We start from the raw sequence: 21,514 nt of genomic DNA, 5'->3' as shown, positions 1-21,514 counted from the left end.
GAGCAATAGAGATGTTTTAAGTGAGATTGTTATAGTTTTCTGGGTATTTTTTTCCCCACAGTTCTGCCTATTAGTATCAAAATCCCACCCTATTTAGTCTGGGGAGGTTCTGCATCCCATCTGTACCTCTCTTCTGTCTTTTGTAACTCTGGATTGTTTTAATCTTCCTAACAAATGTCCAGTCTTGACTCCTGATGAGTTCTTGGTCTAAACAATATCTTGCATTGCTTCCAGAAATGACTTTTATTTCAGATGAAAAATGAGCAAGTCCTCACATACCGTAAACCAACATAGTTCCATCCATGTCAAGCCAGTTGCCGACCTGGCCCCAGAAACCTTTCAAAAACAATAATTTTGATTTTAAAAATATAAGGCTGGTAAGGAAAATCTAGAAACCATTCTCAGGGTGCTTTCACAGGTTCTAAGGGCAGCCGGTATTTTTGCTGTGGTGCAAATTACTGTGTGAATCTGGGCAACGATAAGGTGACATTTGGGAAAGGAACAGGATTGGTCGTGAGGCCAAGTAAGTGGCTTTTTGTAGTGCAAGAGAGAACCATTTTAAATAAGTGCATTTCATTTCTAAGGAGTGGACTGAACTGATGGTTTGTTGTATTTTTTTAATTGGGTGCCTAGGACAGGCAGTGTGAGCAGGTCAGAAGTTTGACTCACAAGTACAGTATACAACCTCTCCTTGAAAATCCTTAGAATAGTAATTTTCAACATTTTCAGACTAAAGACACACCTTGTTAGGTGCAAGACCTTCCTTGGAAAATAGCATTCATTTTTTGAAGATGAAAAAAGAATAGAACAATTCTGTTGCAAAGAAGTCAGACCACATCAGGTCAAAATGTTCTTGACCCTTTGGATCTCTGTTTGAAAACTCTGGGTTTATCTTGTGATTCATGTGCAGGCGTTTGCATTCCTAACTGCGCTAATATTGCACAGCATCCTTAAAAAGATCTCGCAGCACACTTACAAAGAAGGGCAGAGTGTGTTTTTTGTGCTTAATTAACTTAAACAGAGAAAAGAAACATTTCAAACTATCTGAGTAACCACTAAACTCCTCTTCCCTCCTAGAGCTGACTCTGAGTGCCTGTCTTTAACTTATGACTTCTTGTACCTCAATTAAACTATCATGACTTTCACCAGCTACTAAATTAATCCCCAGTGTAAGGATCACTATCCATAATAGGCAAAAAGATAACAATATAGGACAAGCTGGGACCCTTTTGGCCCCTGCTATTAAAATAAACCCTATTGCAGTCTGTCATAAACCAGTGGAAACCCATATTAAAGTAACTAGGATTTTTACCCTCACTGTTTTGATGAAAGGCCATTACAAAACCTCATTGCTCTAATAGGTGAGAATGTTCCCAGCTTCCAGGCTGTCTTTATTAATGAAAGTGTTGAGGTGACATCGCTGTGATGGTCCAGGAAATATGTGCAAGGCAAGAATTCTTATGAATGGTATCTTTTATCAGGGCAATGACAGAGCTAAGTAGCAGGGAACAAAGCAATCTTGCTTTTGCACAAGCTTTTGTTCTGAGGAAGGTTACTGTGATACCCAAAAGCTTGTCTCTATCTGCCCCAACCATGCAGCTGGAATAACACCCACAAGAATTCTTGCCTCTTGCATTTATTAATAAAAATTATTTTTCACTCCATGCCCCAAAGACCCCCTCCCTTTCCAAGGTATTTGAACTCACAGCCTCTAGTGATGGAAGTGTGTTAGACCTAGACCAAGGGCACTAGAGGAAAATATCTTGACATATCTGTGAAGTCTTTCTCTAGAAAGGCTTGTAGATGAACTGAAGTTTTTGTTGGGCTCAGAACTACTGTGTGAACTACAATGACAGAACAACATTTGGAAGTGGGACAAGGCTTCTTGTGCTGCCAAGTAAGCGTAATCCAGTTCCCTTCCTACTCCATGGTAGATCAGATTTCCTGAGCAGTGGTTTTCTGGCTTGTCTGTTTTTAAAGTTTGAGGATCTTTTGTTCATTAATCTAAAATGTGAGTTTGGGAGAAGTTGAGGCAAGAAGTATTGTCTGGCTTCCACTATAGTGAGGGTAGAGAGGACCTGAAAAATGCCTTACTGCAAGGCTCAGTTCCTGCGTTTCAGAATCATCCCCATGTTTGCCAGGTATATTAAAGGGTTTTTGTTCTGAAGGGAAACACTGTGTGACTATAGGAGGAAACTACAAGCTCCTCTTTGGCTCTGGGACTATGCTGTCTGTTAGACCAAGTAAGTGTTTTGCCTTCATCTAGGATTTTGTTGTCATTAATGCTTTATTCATCGTGAGCCTCTGGAAAACAGCTGGTGATTTTTATCTATATAGGATCTAATCTAATGGGAACCTGCTGTCTGAAGCAAAACTGCGCAAAATTATTCAGTTGAATAATTCATTATTGTTATTAATAAACATTAATCAGCAATCATTTATTTGACCAAAACTATCTGCAAATTCAGATCAAAATTATGAGCAGTTATGGCCAAACATATGGAGAGGAAAGATGTAGAATTTGGTATTTTGTTTCAACATTTTTAAATGAGCTGGTTCTTACTTGCAACCTTGTTTCACAATCAAATATATTTAATCTAATTTCATAGTTTCATAGATGTTAGGGGCTGGAAGGGACCTTACAGATCATCAGGTCCAGCCCCCCTGCACTTGGGCAGGAAAGACTGTTGGGGTCAGATGACCCCAGCAAGGTTTTAAAAAACTGAAATGAAAATGAAATGAGATGCTTTGTTTTGGGTAGAACAAAACACTTCAAACTTAGGTAAATTATGGGGAGTTTTGCTTCTGGTGAGAGAACTTGGAAACAGTTTTTGATTCAGGCTTACACAAATTAATCCTATCCCCTCTCTACCTTCTCAGTTCAGCCACCCCTTTGCCCTGGGTTAGATCCAGTACATTAGATCCATTAGGTTAGATCCATTCCTAGCCTCTCCTGGATGGGAACTTTTACAGGGGCTAACGTGGATTAGGTCCTTAATTTCTTTAGCCTAAAATCAGGTTTAATCTGGGGCTGATTTGGCTGGCATTATAATAGGTGTGGGGGGGACAATTATTGTAAATGCAGTTTGAACAGCAATTAACTTGAATTAGATGCTATTGTGTTAATTAGAATCATAGTAATGAGGGTTGGAAGGACCTCAGGAGGTCATCTATTCCAATCACCTGATCAAAGCAGGACCATCCCCAACTATAGCATCCCAGCCAAGGCTTTGTCTATATGGGTCTTAAAAATCTCCGGGGATGATGATTCTACCACCTCTCTGGGTAACCTGTTCCAGCGTTTTACTCCCCTCCTAGTGAGAGAGTGGTTGCTAATATCTAACCTAAACTTCTGTTCAATTCGGATATGTCACAGGTCCTTAGCAGGGTTGGCCATCTGTTGAATCCCAAGATAAAAGGCTTTGCCCATCTGCTTTTATCCTTAGATTCTTATGGGGATCTCAGCCCATCTAGTTATCTCAGGATACTTGGGAAAAGTCCATGCAAAGTTTGGCTGGCCTCATGACTGGAGAATCCTCACCCATGTCTCAGTTGTATGGGGGCCATTCTCCTTGCTGGTGCTGTTCTTCTAGAGGTTTTTGCTGTAGTGGAAAACAGTGTGTGAATGATGGTGTCAGTAAGCTCATCTTTGGCAGCGGTACGAGGCTCCTGGTTAGACCCAGTAAGTATCGGTGCTGGTGTTGTGATGATAGGCTCAAGTAGAATTTATCATTCTCAGGGGCTTCAAGGGAAGGCTTGGATATTTTTTGTGGTGGGTAACTCTGGAATAATCCACCTGCTGTGTGTCTTCGAATCCCTTTGGAAACCCTCACCTCTTTAGAAAGCTTTGCACTTTTTGTAAGACGTGCAAACACTGTGTATGGAACCTATGACAAATTAACCTTTGGGGCTGGCACCAAGGTTATTGTTAAACCAAGTAAGTCGTTATTTCTTCTTTTATATTAAACATAAAAGGGGAAGGAAAAAGAGAGTTAAGCAGCTCAGCAAAGTATGCAGCCTCTAAAAGCCAGAGGGAAGAAGCTCCATTTGTCAAAGAGGAATTACCAGCATGGGTAGTGACTGAAGAGTACATAGTTAAGCGCCTGGTTCCTTTCTGCCTTGTTTCTTTCTTGGATTTGTTCAGATGTATTTCTAAGGCAGTGGGTCTTCTTAAACATCTTTCATTAATCCCAGCTACAAAACTGTGACTAGATTAAATGGCTGGAGAGGGGAAATTATAGTGGAAATAAGAGGTGTTTCTCATAGTGAGGATAATCCTGTGCTGGAAGAAACTCAGAGTGGAGCAATGGAATGCCTCACCATCTCTCAGCATCTTTAAATCCTAATGAATGTCTCCTTTCTAAAAGAGATGCTTTTGCCCAAACAGAAAAATGGCATTCATTGGGTGAAATTATATTATATTAGGGATAGCAGTTTAGTTGATGATTATGGTCCCTACTGGGCTAAAACCAGATGGATTTAATTTTCAGATCCACCAGCAAGAATGGGGTTGTGGGGGGAATCTTATGATCAAGTCATTCAGCATGGGAAAATCTCAATCTATGAATCTCATAAATGCAATGGAATTAATAAACCCTTTTTTTGCAAGTCAAGAGCAATGTTCTTTGGTTAGAAATTGTGTTTATTTTAGCAAAAAAAAAGGCAGGGAGGGTGTAGGCCTGATATATGGATGATTTAATTCATTAAAGAGCTTGGATATTTCAGTGGTGGAGGTAATTTTAACAACCTGGGTTATGGATCCATGTTTTTCCTCTAGGATTGTGGATGCATTTTTATTTAAATTCTGCGACTGAGAAAAATCATCTCCATGAGATCTGCCAGTTGCTTTAAGACCTGGGTTAGAAATTCAGGGTGTAATTTCAAGTCATTTGAACAAAAGGTTGAGGGGAGGAAACTATGCTAGGACACCTTCACTATGAACTGTTTTTAAGGTGCAGAAAACTCCTTACATTTATTCTACAGAAATGCTAGGGAAAATTAAATGAATCTATAGTCTTTATCTCTTCCCTTAGGGCAGGTTCAGAGAAGGGTGCTAGGGTGATTAGGGGGAGGGATGGCCTGCCATATAAGAAATGAAAGAGCTTGACTTGTCTCATGTAGAATAATGAAAGTTGAGATGGGAGAGAAGGTGGATCCAGATACATCAATATCCACCCTCCTGATCTGTCACAGGTTAAGAACAATGATGCCACAAGGTCATGTGGAAATATATTATCAATTAATAAACTCGAAATGGAGGGGTTGGAAGAAGGTTCCTAACCAGCAGAATGGGGAGGTTCTGGTAGCCGCCTGGTAGAAGCTATGGAAGCAAGAAATGGAGCTCAATCAGTTTATGGAACAGGATCCTATGATGTTCTGCCTGCAAGGGGAGGGGGCTGGACTGGGTGATCCATAGAGATCCCATCCTGTCCTGTTTTCCTGTGGTTATGCAATCAAAGAAACACAGGGCTTCAAAGGACTTTGAGAGAGCATCTCTATGTACTGAGGTAGGGTGAGATGCACCTTTATAAGAAGTGTTTGGAAAACTGGCATGATGAATTTTCCATATTGGACAAAATCTAACCATGGTACTTCTATAGGCCTTGTTACTGTAGTATCTGATCACCTTGCGAATAGTAGTGTACTTATCCTTGTGACCTTATCCTTAGACCAACACGGCTACAACCTAAACCCCTTATCCTTGTGATACACTCGTAAGGGTGGTAAGTGTTGTTACACTTCTCAGTTGATTGGAAACTGATGCAAAGTGAAGTGAACTGGCTTGCTGAAGGTGATAGAGGGAGTCTGGGAGAAAGCAAAGAATTTGATACAGGTTTCCTAAATTTCAGGTGAGCACCTGGGTCGCTAGACAGAACCATCCTTCCTCTCTTTAGCTTATTGAGAGAGAGATTGGGCACATGGAGGGAGAGGCTAGGAGGGGTTCTCGTAAAGGGGAGGACCATTGTGTACAAGGGAGTTCTAACATGGGGAAGCTGCTCTTTGGGAGTGGGACAACTTTGTCTGTAGTTCCAAGTAAGTGCTAAAAGCTGATCCAAAAGATTACCACTTTTCAAGGGAAATTGTGAACATGGTTTGATTTTATTCAAATCTCCAAAAAGTATCTTTTATGCATGTTGGTACGAGTGGAAAGTAATGGGTCAAAATATAATAAAAGGCAGAAGAGAAGAATGATAAGGAAACAGGAGGGGAGAAAAAAGAAAGGAAAATCACATAGGACACAGGGGAGTAGGTACAACATCCTCTTGATTTCCATCTGCTAGGGATTAATCAAAGGTTTAGAAAAAGATGGACCAAATCATCCTTAATTTGTCTGCAGTCCTCCTTCTCCAAAGTGTTGCAAGGTCTGTAGCAGCTAGTCAACCAGGTAGCTGATGCCAAAAATTCTGTCTGGAGGCAACTTACTCTTCTGTAACTCAACTGATATTGTAGAACTGCTCTAAAGAAACAAGGTTTTTGAAGGCTGGAGAGTTTCCAAGATGTTGGGATATGATCCCCAGCACAGTGATAGGAAGTGATATTTAAGGATAGAAAAGAAATGAAGGCTCATAAATTAAAAAAAATACTTTTAGCAAAATGTTATAATTTTTTTAATATATATTTTTTAATGTTTTAACTGAAAACTCAAAAGGCTTTATTAAAAAAGTTGTTTTGATATCCCTGTGAAGGGGGAAAAATCATGTTTCAATGAACAGGCAAGGTTCTTTGAGTAGATGTGATATCTTTTATTAGACCGAGTAGTTGGAAAAAAAGTTTTTAACAAGCTTTCAGGTGCAATCACGCTTCTTCAGGCATAGGGAGTCTCTACTGTTCTGAGACTCCAAGGCATGAGAGAAGCTAAAAGAAGCTAAAACATTAATTTTCATCAAAACCCAAAGTCCTTTTTTTCTCAAAGAAAAGGAGGATTGGGGGGCAATTGATTGGTTCAACTTAACACAAAGGAAATTATCTCTGTATGAAAATGCTTGGTGCCTCTAAATAGTTGGGACTTTCAAAGGAACCCAAAGGGTTGTGTGCGTGTCTGACTCCCATTGACTTTTTCAGGGACATGGGTGTCATAAAACCCACTGAAAATTTCAGTCTCTGAAATCTCCGTCTCCCTGGTGATATGAGTAGGGAGTACTCCAATCTTCAAATTCTTGTTAGGATGTGTAGGACTGAGTGAAAAGCAATGCAAATACTATACGTTCTGGGCTGGGGACAGAGTTAACTGTTCAGCCAAGTACGTGGCTGTCCCTTTATCCAGTCTTCTCTCCCCCTTAGTTGTTATCTGTCCATCTACTCCCTTCCTATCCCAACTCATCTCTGTCTCTCTCTCCCCTCATCTTTGAAGTGGCTTAAGATCTGAATCAGGGTTCCTGAGCCATAGAGGTTTTTGACAGAGCTCAAAGCACTGTGGGTATCAGGCTGCTAGCAAGCTAATATTTGGGAAAGGAACAGTGCTAACAATCAAACCCAGTAAGTATTTGCATATAAAAAATTAACTATTCTGCATGAATGCCTGATTATTTGAGCTTTTATGGAGTATATTCAATGCAGGGCTATTGTACCACCTTCTAGGAATATTGATAGGAATGGTGAAGTCTACTGCATACTTGCTGAAGGTCTGTTTTTAAATATACTAGAGGCAAAGATTTTTTGAGTGATGTCTTTTATTGGACCAACTTCTTAGTTGGGGTAGAGTTAGAGAAGCTTTCAAATGCAAGATATTCTTTTAAAAATGAAGACCTGGTGAAGAACGCCTTGCGTTTGAAAGCTTCTGTAACTTTATCCCAACTATGCAGTTGTTCCACCCAAAGAAATCCTTGCCTCCTGCATATTTCCTGAATCATCATGGTGACAACATCACTCTAACATTACCACTTAAATATATTAATGAATTTTTTTTTTGGTATAAAAACATGAGCATAAAACTGCTTTCTCCAGGTCTGAAATGGTGTGAAAATCCATGCTTCTAGTCCATGAAAGTTGGTACCGGGGGGGTGAGGACATTCACTAGGGTGACACCACAAGGGAAGTCTGATTATAGGTCAATTTAATGTTGGAGAGTAGACTAAAAAGAGTTTGTGTCAGTGTTCTTCTCAGACCCTGTAGTATCAAAAACAGAGCTAAAGGAGGAATCCCAGGAAAGATGAGGAAAAGGAATCTGGAAATTAAATACATGTCTGTTAGAAGAGGAACAGTTATGTAGAAACTATAGCAATTTGTTTAAAGGGTGGAGAAAACTTAAGGGGTAGAACATGGATAGTCAAGACTGACGAGAAAAGGTGGAATCAGGCAAGGATGGAGATATCAGTGGAAAACTGGATGATACACAAATATAGTGGAAACTACAAAGATGTGGACAATTTACTGCAGGGTATAAAGAGAGATGATTTCCCATTCATTGGCTGCTCTGTAGCAATTGACTGGGATCTGGTTGGGGATGGTTCTGCTTTGGGCAGTGGTTGGACTAGATGACCTCCTGAGGTCCCTTCTAACCCTAATTTTCTATGATTATATGATTCTTTAACAGGATCTTGCTACTATAGGTTATTTTACAATCTCCACAAATTAAGAGCATTCATGTTCAGTTAGTGTGAAGAAACTGGTTTGTGCTGAACTGGGTGTTCTACATTTTGCTGAACTGTTTCTTTGCTCACATTCATATTCATTTTTCATTGTTTTGTATACATAAATCCAGGAAATGCTCATGATAAAGTGTGTTTCACCAGTACTGGTAATTGCCCCTGTATATAATTTACTGAGACTGGTCTGTATTACAATCTGCTATCTTTATAGTGGGTAAGACCAGGTACTTCCGAGAAAGATATCACAGAGCCTCAAATGTACAGTTAAGGTAGGGTTCCTAAAAGTACCCAAAGGGTTAAGGCACCCAAATGTGTTGATTTCAGTGGAACTAGGAGACCCATAAAGGCACCTTTATGTGCCTTTGATCTCCCTTTTTTATTCATACATGACATCACATGATGTTCTTGTAAAGCTGATGACTATTGTGTGAATGATGGTTCTGGCTGGGGGAAGTTGATCTTTGGAGATGGAACCAAGTTGACTGTAACACCAGGTGGGTATCATTTCCATTCAATCCAAAAATGACCAAAGAAGCAGTGGAGGATAGAGTGAACCAGAAGGCAAGGAAAAGTGCTCTACAAAGCAGTTTGTCATCTATAAATCTCTACAGTTTTTACAGGTATTAAAGAGAGTTAGGGGCTCAACTTCCCACTGAATGTCAATGAAACCTGGATGCCAGCAGCTCCTCTAAAAACCTAAGCCAAAAGCATTTTAGCTTCCCCTTTCTTATCTTGAGGAACCAAGATGTGAGAAAATTAAAGCCAGTATGAAAACTAGAACAGTAGCTGCTACTCATGTTAGGGCATGTAACTTTGTGTGAATACTGATGGAAGAAGAATCTACTTTGGGTGGGAACAAATATTGGTTAGGCCAATTATAGAACTATTTTATTCTGTTCTATTCAGCATGTTTGTCCATCCATCTATCCCTGCATCACAAAACATCAGGGGAAACTTTGGACTAGAGTCAGGAAGGTAACTTTGTTAATGATGGCAGAATTAGACTGGTGAGCAACCTAAATCAGTCTAGCAGGTTTTTGATGGAGGTCAGAGCACTGTGGGTATAGCTCTGTAGGTGGAAAGCTGACATTTGGGAAAGGCACCACATTAAGTGTGAAACCCTGTGAGTACTGTTAAATTCGGCTGTTTTCCTTGTATTGTGGAATGGATTGCCAAATGGGACCTTATTTTTTAAATATCATGTATATTTGATTTGTTTGGATTGATCTTAAAATTTGCTTTCATGGCCAATATTGCTACCCTTTATTGACCAGTTAATTGACTTCTGCATGTTGAAATAAGGGCTGGGGAAATTAAAGCAGCTTAATCAGCCCAACCCCTTCCATTTTTCTTGAAATGTGGGCACCTAACCAACTCTTTGAAAATTTCAGCTGAGATCTTCAGCTAAGAGAACAATTTTCCTTTTGTCGCATGGACAGCATGTTTTGGATCTAGGGTGAGTGGAAATAAACTAAATGGATACATGCTTTGAACATTGTACTTAAGTGAGTCACATGCAGTTGAAGGGGGCAGGAGACACATTTTAATGGGCTTTGTCAGACTGCCAGATGCAAACAGGATTATGTTGGGTAAAGGGACTGTGGTCTCTGTTATACCCAATAAATATAACTTCTTTGTGGGGGGTGGGAGAAGGCAAGCAAACCCCTAACAAAAATACTAAATAAGTTATTTTATTGAAGTGGGTGGGGGATGAGAATTTGCGGTGAGATGTACAATGGCATCTACAGCCCAAATCTCCTAAAGTTCCCTATGAAATCAATGCAAGTTCAAAGCCTCAATATTTTAAGGAGCCAAGTCTTTACTCCTATTGAAATCCATGAGATTTAAGTAACTAAAAACTTTCCAGGATTTGTGCCCCTGGGACTTAGGAGCCTGATTTCCAAAGTTAACTAGGAGTCTAAAGATGTAGAGACATGCTGAGTGAGGTCTTCGAAAAGCACCTAAGTGGATTAGGCACCTATTGCCAGGCTTTCAAAGGTATTCAGGCACCTATAGAAAAAGAAAAGCATCTTCTAGGGTTTTGGAAGCACCTAGCCATCTAAATTCCATGGAAAGCAATGTATTAAATGTCTAAATGCTTTAGAAATTCCATCTAGGCACCAATGAATTTCTTGAGGTATCTAACCATTATTAAGCAAAGGCAAGGGTGACTCCACACTGTGGGGGGATGATTTATTGATCTAAGTCACATTTTTTTTAAATAGCACTTAAGGGCTGAAGTCACTTAGGCTGTTTCAACGACGAAATCATTCCCCAGGGACATACACAATCCTGCCTGGATACAAAAATATTGGTCTAGGTGATCCATTGCTCTAACCACTCAAAAGGAAAATAGTTTTAGATGGGAGTGGTAACTGCTCTGTTATATCTTCTGGATATGACCCTTGAATAGTTACTCAGAGAATGAAACCTCACATCCTCTCAGGAAAGGGCATAGGTTTTTGCTGTTCCATGAATCACTGTGTGAACACTAACAATGATAAGCTGATATTTGACCGGGGGACTGTTTTAACTGTGAAACCCTGTGAGTAGCATGCTTTGATTTAAGCATTAACTTTGTCTGTCAGGATCAATAGCAAAGGTTTATTAATGCAAGTGAACAGTGCCTGCTAAAAACTTGAGTTCAAAGGTGCAGTTACCAACAAGTATGCCTGCATTTCCATATGCAAAGGAAAATGCCTTTATCTCAGTTTCACAGATGAGGATCTGAAACAGAAGGAGGACAGAAGTTTAGATACCTCAAGATGCAAATAGAAACCAAATGAGATCTTTTAACAGAGACTGTTATCTGCCCAAGCAGGGAGAAAAACCTGGGAGAAAGCTTGTAGGATGATCAGAGAAATGGGATTTTTGACAGGAAGTGTAACACTGTGTGACTAATGTAGGATATGGGTTCATCTTTGGGACTGGAACAAGACTGTCAGTGGAACCCAGTAAGTACAGAATCTGTCTGTGTTGACAATGGGATGGAAAGTTTGTGGGATGCAATGGTGGGAATATGTGCCTTAGGTTAAGATGATGAATTGGACTAGGGGAGATCTTAGCTCTGTTTTCAGCTCTGCTACAAGCTTCTAGGACAAGTCTCATACAGCCAAATTTTCAAAGTAATTTTGTCACCTAAAGAGAAACATTTAGTGCAATTTTCAGAAATAGCTAAATAACAAAAGGAGCACTTGCAAAATTCCAGTAGGTTCCTATCTGTGTTGTTAGATACCTAAGCCCCCTTTAAAATCTCACCTTTAGCCTAGGACTTTCAAAGGGCGTTATGCACTCAGACCGCTGTTGACATATTAATTGGTCTATCAAAAATCCCAGCCAAAATCTGCATGATACAGAAGTGCTTATTAAAACCAAGATATTATATAAGATCTTCAAGGAGCACAACTTTGACACATTCTTGGGTCTATGACCTACAGTTATAACATGTTCCAACATCTGGAATTGGAAACTAGAAAAAATTAGCCTAGAAATGAGGTAAAATTTATTTAACATGGATTCATTGATAAATAGTAGAGCTGGAAGAAACCTCTGGAAGTCATCTAATGCAGCCTCCTGCTCCAGACAGGAGCATGCCTATTCAAACCAACCCATACAAGTCCTTGTCTAACTACACAATCAATCCCATCACACAATTACAAGGCATATTGCCCAAAGACACCAAAAGCATGCTAACCTGTCACAGGTAAATCTGGGGACGAGGGTTCATTGCCCCACTGCAAACGTAGTTAACTATTGGCACAACTTCCCAAGAGGTGTGGTGGACTCTGTCATTGCTGATATTTTAAACCAAGATTAGAAGTTTGGTTTTTGGGTTGTTTTTTCCCTCTAGTTCAAACAGTGGTTAATTAAAAGAAATCCAATGGCCAGTGTTACATAGGAAGTCAGACTGGATGATCCCAACCATGCCTTCTGGCTTATGAACCTATATTTTGTCCATACAGCACAGAATGCAAGAGCCCCATCCATAGCTCCTGTATGTATCCCAAAGAAGTTTGGAAAGATTAGTGAAGAGATGATAGAAAGGGCAGTACTGGGCATGGGGGGTATTTTTTATTTTTTTGACATGTGGCTAATCACTGTGCAATGTATCAAAGAGCTGGCTATAAACCCTTGATTGGGAATGGAACCAAATTGAGAGTGAATCCAAGTAAGTGAGACATAAAATGGATTATGGGATACAGTCCAATGAATATGAACATGGAATAGCAAGGAGCAGCTGTTTTAATTTATTCTGAGGGTGAATCAATTAATTTGTATTAAGTCTGTTTTTGTCCTGAGAGTGTGTCCTCATAGAAATAAGATGAAATTCAACTCATTCCGATTTTATTTTTTTTATTTGCCTCCAAGTTCCCCTGTGTAGCTGCATCCTAAAGTGAGCAAGTTGCCCAAATCCCATTGAATTTCGAAGTGTAGAAGTGTCTTCAATGGAAAGAAAGACTAGTTAATAAAGGGTTCTTAAATACTTTGGAGAAAGTTCCAACAAAACTCAATGGTTAGAAGCAAAATCCAAACCAACTTCAAAGTAGAGAAAATAAGACAGCACACCACAATGTCCAGTTCCCTTAGGCTCTATTGAAAATCCCAGACTATCCTGTGAGGGGAGACAGAAATGGCTAGTGCAATGCACATAAAGAAATAGAGGTTTTATGGTGGTTTTGTATGTGAGGGCTCTGGGGGATGTTTTTGTTAGGCTGATACTCACTGTGTTGAACACTGGCTACAAAGTCATCTTTGGGAATGGGACAAGGCTCCTTATTAAACCAAGTAAGAGACATGTATCTTAATCATTTAATTCACTCATAACTGTTTTGCATCCAAAGATGTGATGGAGTAATAGTAAATGAGTCTGTTGTTGGTATTGTGAAAAGATCAATTAACTGAAAGTTACAGGAATATTAGGTCAGAAGTTTTATCTCTCTTTTCCTAAATTCTTGCATTGGTGCTGATCATTCTTGTACCTAATGAAAAGTAGTCCAAGTATAAAGAAAAGAAAACACTGCAGAGGGAAGCACTTCCTAAACTTCCTCACTTTAAAAACAGTAGGACAATGGAACAAGCTACCCAAAGTGGTTGTAGACTGTCCTGCACCGGAGGTTTTCAAGATGAGCCTGGATAGGTTTTAAGACTAGTGAATCAGGCATCTGTGCAGGGGATTGGACTGGCTCGCCCACCAGAGTCTTTCCAACCCTGTGATTCTGTGGTTGGATTGCTGTAGTCTTTGTATGGTTTCTCTGTATAGGGGAAGTTACAGCAAAGAAAGCTAGAATATGAATTTGCGGGTCACTGGTTACAGCACGCTATCTGACTATAACAAAGTTCTTTGCGCAAAGTTAGTCGAGTGAAACTTGCCCCTTCCTGAGCCATGAGTATCCATGCAGTATTACTCATACAAAATTGCTACTGAGCAGCGAATTCATCCTTTCAACCTGCTTTTCTCTAACTTGCTCATCTAAGTCACTCTTAGGGCAAAAGAAGAATTCTCCCCACCTATTTGAGATGTTGTACAAGGTAAAAAAAAACCCCAAAAAACCAAAAAAATGACTTTTTATTAGCATGTTCCACAAGTGCTCTTGGAAACCAGAAATCTTCTGCTTTCTTCCATCATTAGATTTTGCATATGAATGACTAGAGAGAACAGCCTAAACTTTTCAGACAATGGTGAGAGAAGGCAGAGGGCTGAGGTTTCTGTCACATCCTCAATCACTGTGTGAATTATGCTGGAGCTTCACTCAACTTTGGAGCTGGAACCAGCTTAAGCATGAAGCCAAGTAAGCATGGCATTGGCTGTTTACAGTGCGGACGAATAGATAAAGACTCTAGAGACATGTGTTCCATTCCCTGTTCCACCACTGGCCAGTTGTGCCTGATTTTGGGCATGCTGCTTTCCTATTTTCAATCCCTCCTCTTGGCTTTTCTTTTAGGCTGCAAGCCAAGGACTGTTTCTCCAGAAGGAAGAAACTAGTGCAATGGGTAATGGCTTGTTTGCTAAGCTTTGTATCCTAAGCTACTAACAATATGGAGGCTAAAAATGCCCATAATTTCCTGTTGATCAATGATTCCTAGTGCACTATTAAAAAAATGAGGGTTGAGTCTTATGATGACTGAGAATGTGTAGGAAAATAACTAGCTAGTATGGGCCCATATACAAGGAGGACTAGATTTTACAGAGGTTTTAGCACCTAATTTTCCCTGAGCATCCTTAATAACTAGGGCTAAGGGAGAAAAGGGACACAGAAACATCTGAGGAGCCAGAATGGGCATACAAGCTGTGTATTTAAATTAAGAATCCAAAAGATAAGAACAGACAGGATCAGAAATGTGTATGCAGGAAACGGTTTGGGCCAAATTTTTGTAGGGCTGTTGAGCACTGTGTAAACAGTGGAAACTTCAAGCTCACCTTTGGGAAAGGCACCCAGCTCATTGTCAAACCAAGTAAGATTCAGGAAGGGAATGGACTGTAGGAGCTGGGCAAGGAAATAATAAACAGGCTTGGGCTTGTTGTAGTGAATAGGCAGTGAATTTCTGTCTGTCCTCCTGTACAGTCCATCCATCTAACATGTTGGTACATGATGAGACCTCAGCTACATTGAAGCCATGCATATTTGTGCTTCGGTGGTATTAATGAGATGATCCCATTTAAATACCACTTGCCTTCTGGGTCAGTTGGGGGATGAGGTTTCTTTTGAAACAGAGGCAGATGCCCACAGTGTTCTTAGGAGATGCCAAGTCATCACTTTCTCTATCATATCATGTCCCAATTTGATGCTTAGTCTTCTCTAAATGCCCCAGGTGGTCAAGCTCTTACCCAAACCTCTGAGGGTTTATCCAACAACCCTCCCTTCTCTTCTCCCCTTCCCCCCTAGCCCACATAGTATCTCCACATTCTTAGCTCCTAAAATGCCCATGCTACTTGGCAAAGGCACACCATTTTGTAGGAGTTTGTATCACAGTGTAAATACCGGAGCATTTGCAGGACTGATATTTGGAAATGGGACCAAGTTGAGGGTTACCCTGAGTGAGTTATCTCTGAATTATCTGGGGACATATTCTTAATGTCACTTAATTGTGTTTTTACATCTGGGGAAACTCCCTGATCGAGAATAGGTGCTAAGATAACATGGAGACGATTTAAGAAGTGAAGGGAGATCTTGGTTTTAAGGTCTTGGACTTGAACTATGAAGATACTAAACATCCCTAACCAAGGGAATTTTTGGGTGGGGTTTTCAAAGGGGGCCTAAAAGAGTTAAGAGTCCATCTCCCATTGAATCTCATTAGAGCATGGATGCCCAAATTTCCGTAAGTTATTTTTTTAAATCTTTAGGCAAAATCTCCTTGTGGCTCAGTTTCTGAAATGGAAATGATCTGCTTTCTTCTGGTTTCATCTTGTCTAGTGAGCTTTTAAGCTCTTCAGGTCAGATGTAGTTTCTAACTACATATCTCTGTGCAAAACCTGGCAGAAAGGAATTTTGATTTCATACGGGACCTATGATATTACAGTGTTATAACTTATAATGCAATACAATTCAGTAGAGAGCAGAAATAATCTGTGCAGGAACAGTTATGCTTTCTTACCCTATAGCCTGATGTTGAGGATGAATTATTTGCAGATTTTTGTTCAACAATTTAAAGATGCAATTTTCAAAAGATCCTGAGGGAGCTGGGAATTTGTGGGGGCTTATTTTCAAAGATATTTGGACACGTAAAGGTACAGGTCCTGAGTGGGATTTTCAAAAATACTTAAGCAAGTGCCTGGGTACTTCAGATTTCAATAGGAGTTAGATGTTATACATGCTTAGATAATTTAAAAAGCTAGATTCTAGGTGATCCTGGATAAAAGATGCAGATAAATACCTAATTTGATTTCCAAAAGCATCTCAGGGATTTTGAAATGAGTTTGGAGGTACAGGCCTATTTTTGATAGGAACTGCACCACAGTGTGAACTATGGGTCTGGCAATAAGATCATCTTTGGCAAAGGAACAAAATTATCAGTGCAACCCAGTAAGTATATAATCCATTGCAAGGTAAAACAGTAGCAAGGAGTCTGAAGAGTTAATAGACAAATTTATTAGAGAATAAAAGATTTCTCAACTAAGGGAGCATTGCTAAAATGCATCTGCTTTCTTTTGGGGCAATCTGATGGAAACATTTATTTGTAAAGGTCTTAATTGACATTTGCCAGGAGAAAGCAGAAAAAATTCACAGATATTCAAAATATCAGACTAGAGATTATGAATAATCTTGTCATTGGAAATTAGGCATGTTTGGGGCAGCTGTAAATAAGAATATATTGTCTTTGGCTGCTGATTAGCACTGAGTTATGGGACCCTGGGGCAAAAGGGAAAATACATGAATGAAGATGGATGGCTTCCGTGTAGGAAAGCATAGAAAGAGCTGGAAACATTTCAGTGGGAAAGAAAAAATAATAATAGAGGATATCTGGGTATTCCACTCTGCCCCTTCCCCATTTCCCCACTGAAGTAATAAACACTTGGTGCATGCCAATAGTTTCAAAATCGTATTTGGGGATGAAGTTTCTCGTTGAATAAAGCAAGTTGCACAAAGTCTCTTTTAAATGAATTGGCACTGCTATCTATGCAGGACCTGACAATATAAACATGGATCTTGTTGCTGTTTCTTGGGTGCCCATTGCTGGAAGTATTCAGAGATGAAATCAGAATGCTAGGGGGGATTATATGAGTATTCTGCTTCTCTTGAATGCAGTGATGGATATAAGGGTAGAGAACTTACTAAAGTCTTTGTCAGCCCAGAGTTTATAAATCTAAGAGCAGAATCTCTTCACTTTTTCTCATTAAATTATAAGTTTAAGACAGGACAGTTCTTTCCCCAAGAATGTATTTCCCTGGGGTGATCTGAGCTGTTGAAGTTGATAACAAAACTCCCATTGTTTCAGTGGGCCACTATTTCACCCCAGCTCTCTGTAGTCCAGTTCTCTTGCCTACAACCATGGTTTTCCAGCTCAGTCTAGCTGGTAGTGTCTCAGGGATGTTCTTTAGCTCCCACAACAACCCGTTGGGTCCCCTTCCACTGCTCTGTATTAGTCTTCCTTAAAGACTCATGTGCTTCAAGATAAGCAAACCATTTTGTAGAAGCCTGTGTCATGGTGCAGACTCTGGGGCATGGGGGAAACTCCTTTTTGGAAGTGGAACCAACCTCCTAGTTACCCCAGGTGAGTTGGCTCTCTTCTCTGTGGAAAGGTAAACTTGTAACTACAGCAAGTGTTTCAAAGGATACTGCCATGGACTTCAGTGGGTAGGGTTGCCAACCCTCCTGGATTGGCTGGGAGTCTACCGGAATCGGTAGTGATCTCCCAGTGACTATGGAAAGCAATATGGGAGATTGATATTGCGAGCGGGTTGAACAGTAATAACATTACATCATTTGGAGGGAAAAAAATCTCCCAGAATAGCTTCAGTCAGAGTTGGCCACCCTATCAGTGGGGTTACTCTTGGTTTTCACTCAGGTGTATGAGGGAGAGTTGGTCCCATCTCTCTCAGGTAATGGGAACATCTGAATAAAGAGCAAACATGTTTCTGTTTATTGTTGTGTCCTAGGTATGGGGGAGGTTAGATGCAAGAGGTCATTTTGCATGGACCCTGCCTTAAATCCTGACCTGAGCACAGAAGACATGAGCAGTAAGGATAGTAGAGTGGAAGCAATACAGGGGTTTTTGTCTCAATGTCAATCACAGTGTGGGTTATGGAGGAGCAGGAAGGCCGCTCATCTTTGCGAGTGGAACCCAACTGGGGGTGAAGCCAAGTAAGTGAGACTTAACCACGGAGAGGGAGAGGGGAATTGCTCCCTGAAAGAAAAGCACCTCACTTGGGATAAACCACTGGAGCTTAGGAAATTTAGTAAGGAATTTTGCCCTGGTCTATTTTTCCACCCCCATGGAAAATATTGATGAAAAAATATTTATCGATATGTTTTTTGTTGGAGTTTTCCTGGGAAAGTTTTTAACTTTCTGCTTTAAAGGTATAACAAAATAAACATTGAGAATTGTTTCCAACAATGAAAAAAAATCAAAATGTTGTGCTGAAAATGTTTAGCTTTTAGCCGCTATCATCTTACTTTTCCATGTTTGTGTTTTCCAACAAAAAATCAAAGATTTTGAGGAAAGCAAACAAAAACTAATTTTCTCATGGAGAAAATTGCAGCAAAAAAGTTTTTAAAAGTGTCATAAAGTTTCTTGAGAGGGATATTATGGATTTGGGACCAGGTATTGTAGAAAAAACTAAGATCTGTTCCCATGTCTGCTTGTTAGTGTGTCCGTTCCTCATCTATATATGTAATAATAATGATACTTCATCTGTGTAGTGTATTTATATTGTAAGTTTCTTGGAGCAGGGATTGCATTTTACTCTGGGTTTTGTAGTGCCCTGCAGAATGGGGTTCTGGCCCATTTTCCATAGAGATAAATCACTTGTATGCTTATGGCCACATTTTTCCATGTTTTTCCAACATTTTTCCATAGAGATATATCACTTGTATGCTTGTGGCCCTTGTTGCTGTCATGAACATAACTGTGAATGGTAGGGGTTGCATCCTGGATCACTATATGCAGTATGGAGGAGACAGACTCGGTAGTGGCATGCAATTGAAAGCGGTGCCCAGTAAGTAGCCTGGAGAATATGGACATATAATAAAAGGGCGCAAACACTGGAGAGGAGAGAGAGGATTGCTAAAGGGAATAGAAATGATCTTGAGTAAAAAGATAGCCCAGATGACTTGTTGGACTCAATAGTGTGGGGTGGAATAGACTCCCTCTTTCCAGACTTCATAACAAAGGTTGTATATGCATGTTGCCCAGCAGGTGAATGGATAAAAGGATAGATAATGGAGAAATAAGCAATTGAATGGAAGGAAATGTTTTCGGACAGACAACAGGAGGGATAGATGAACAAAGTGGGGAGGAATGACGAACAGATGATTTAACTTTCCCAGATGGTTAGACCTCCAACTTCCTTTAGTTAGATTATTCCAAAATCCAACACTTTCTCAGCATTTAGGGAACTCAAAGTGTTATGGAGATGGTTATGTGCCCACACCCACATGCACCATTTTGCACAGGGGTGTGTCACAGTGTGAATGTTGGGAGCGTCTCTAAACTCATATTTGGAGCTGGAACCAAACTCCTGGTTTCCCCAGGTATGTTTAAAATCCTCCAGTAATTCTTGGAAAGCTCCATTTTTGTCACTGCTAGTCAATATTTTCCCCCATTTTTAAAACTCAGGAAGAGAATTGTGTGGAAACATAACATGTTCTATTGGTGTGAATCAGCAGAGTTTCACTGATTTGGTGGAGTTTATATATGTCTATCTGAGCTGAAGATCCAGGTCCTCATGTTGAGAATTATTATACAAGTTTGGTGAGTTGTCTTGAGTTGAAGCCCTAGTTCCATCATCTTCCATTGATGGTACTTCTGCCATCTTCCCGTGATGGATTATCCCACAATATGATGCCTTGCATTCAGCCCAAAGAGCTCCATGCTCTCCATATTGTTGTGGTGTGGGTCACAGCGTGAATGTGCAAGGTGCCCAGACACTCATATTTGGAGCTGGGACCAAACTCATGGTTTCTCCAGGTATGTGTTTATCTTTCTTTAAGCTTTTATTTGCCTTTTTTGGAATGCCTCAGAAAATACCGCAGAAAATTCCAGGTATAATCCGTAACAAGGAGAACTCATGGGAAAGAGGCAAATGGAATTGGTGCTGGTACCTAGAATGACTAATAGATGAAGGATATGGAGGGATAGTCATTTGGAGGAGCAAGAAGTCCATCCTGCTCAGTCTCGTGATGCAGAGATTGGGCTGTGGCATATATAAGTTCATAGTTTTATAACACAACAGAGCTATGATTTGGGCTGGGGGCTCCTTATGCTAGTGTAAAATAAATAGATAATGCCTATAGGTAAATGTCAAACTTGGCTGTAGCCACCATGGGGAATCTCAGAGGAGGATGTCAAGATGTATGCAGGGCTTCAAGGTTTGTGTAGGACTATGAACTACTGTGTGAACTATGGAGGTGCAGGAGACAAACTCGTCTTTGGAAGTGGCACCCAGGTGAAGGTGATACCCAGTAAGTAAGTTGGGGAGTATGGAATTACTTTAGATGGGGAGGGACCTGGGTGGTTTGATGCGACTGAGCAGAATGGTAATGAAGGTTATTTGTCTGACTCAGTGGAAAGGGGTAGACCAGACTCCCAAGACACCCAGGTACCATGAACAGGGATACTCTTACCTAGATAGCCATATACTGCTGAATGAAGGACAGCTGGACTGGCATGGTGGATGGAAGGAAAAGGAGATACATGAGTGATTGATAAATGGATGATTGGGTAGGAAAAAAGTCATCAGACATGCTAGTACTATAGATGGAAAGATATATAAATAAAGTGGGAAGGACAGATCTGACTGACCAGTGGTTTAACTATCCCAGGTGATGAGCCATCTAACACCTACATTTGGCCAGATTTTTTCCAAAATCCAATGCTTAGCATTCATTCCTAAGAGCTTAAACTTTGTACAAAATGTTCCATATAATGCATGCTTTTTAACTTTTTGCATAAGTGTGTTTCATAGTGTGAATGCTGCAAGTTACTCCAAACTCCTATTTGGAGCTGGAACCAAACTAATAATTCTCCCAGGTATGATTACAATTCTGAAGGATGGTTTTTTTCAGTCTACATTTGCTTCTTTGGAAGTCCATTGCCCATGTAGCCTCTCTTAAATGCCATTAAGAAATGAGCACTTAATAAAGTTTGTTAACAAAACAGAGTGTTAGAATGGGATAGAGACACTTTCAATCTGTTTAACCAGTATGTCTCTGCTGATTCCTCAGGATCTGGTCAAATTACTTTGATTTACCCCTGCTGAGGATCTGGTC

At 40.1% G+C, this 21,514-nt stretch overlaps 1 gene segment (V, D, J or C); it reads left to right on the top strand.

Annotated features, from left to right (window-relative positions):
• LOC102384658 overlaps positions 1-21,514 on the top strand; it is a 98,806-nt gene that overhangs the window by 52,301 nt on the left and 24,991 nt on the right. The window contains 1 exon segment of the C gene segment in view: positions 2,194-2,243. Within this exon segment, the coding sequence occupies positions 2,225-2,243 (19 nt within the window).

The sequence above is a fragment of the Alligator sinensis genome, unplaced genomic scaffold (genome assembly GCF_000455745.1).
Source record: "Alligator sinensis unplaced genomic scaffold, ASM45574v1 scaffold1585_1, whole genome shotgun sequence".
Classification (NCBI taxonomy): domain Eukaryota; kingdom Metazoa; phylum Chordata; order Crocodylia; family Alligatoridae; genus Alligator; species Alligator sinensis.
The sequence above is the reverse complement of the archived record's forward strand: the minus strand, read 5'-3'. Positions and strand labels throughout refer to the sequence as shown.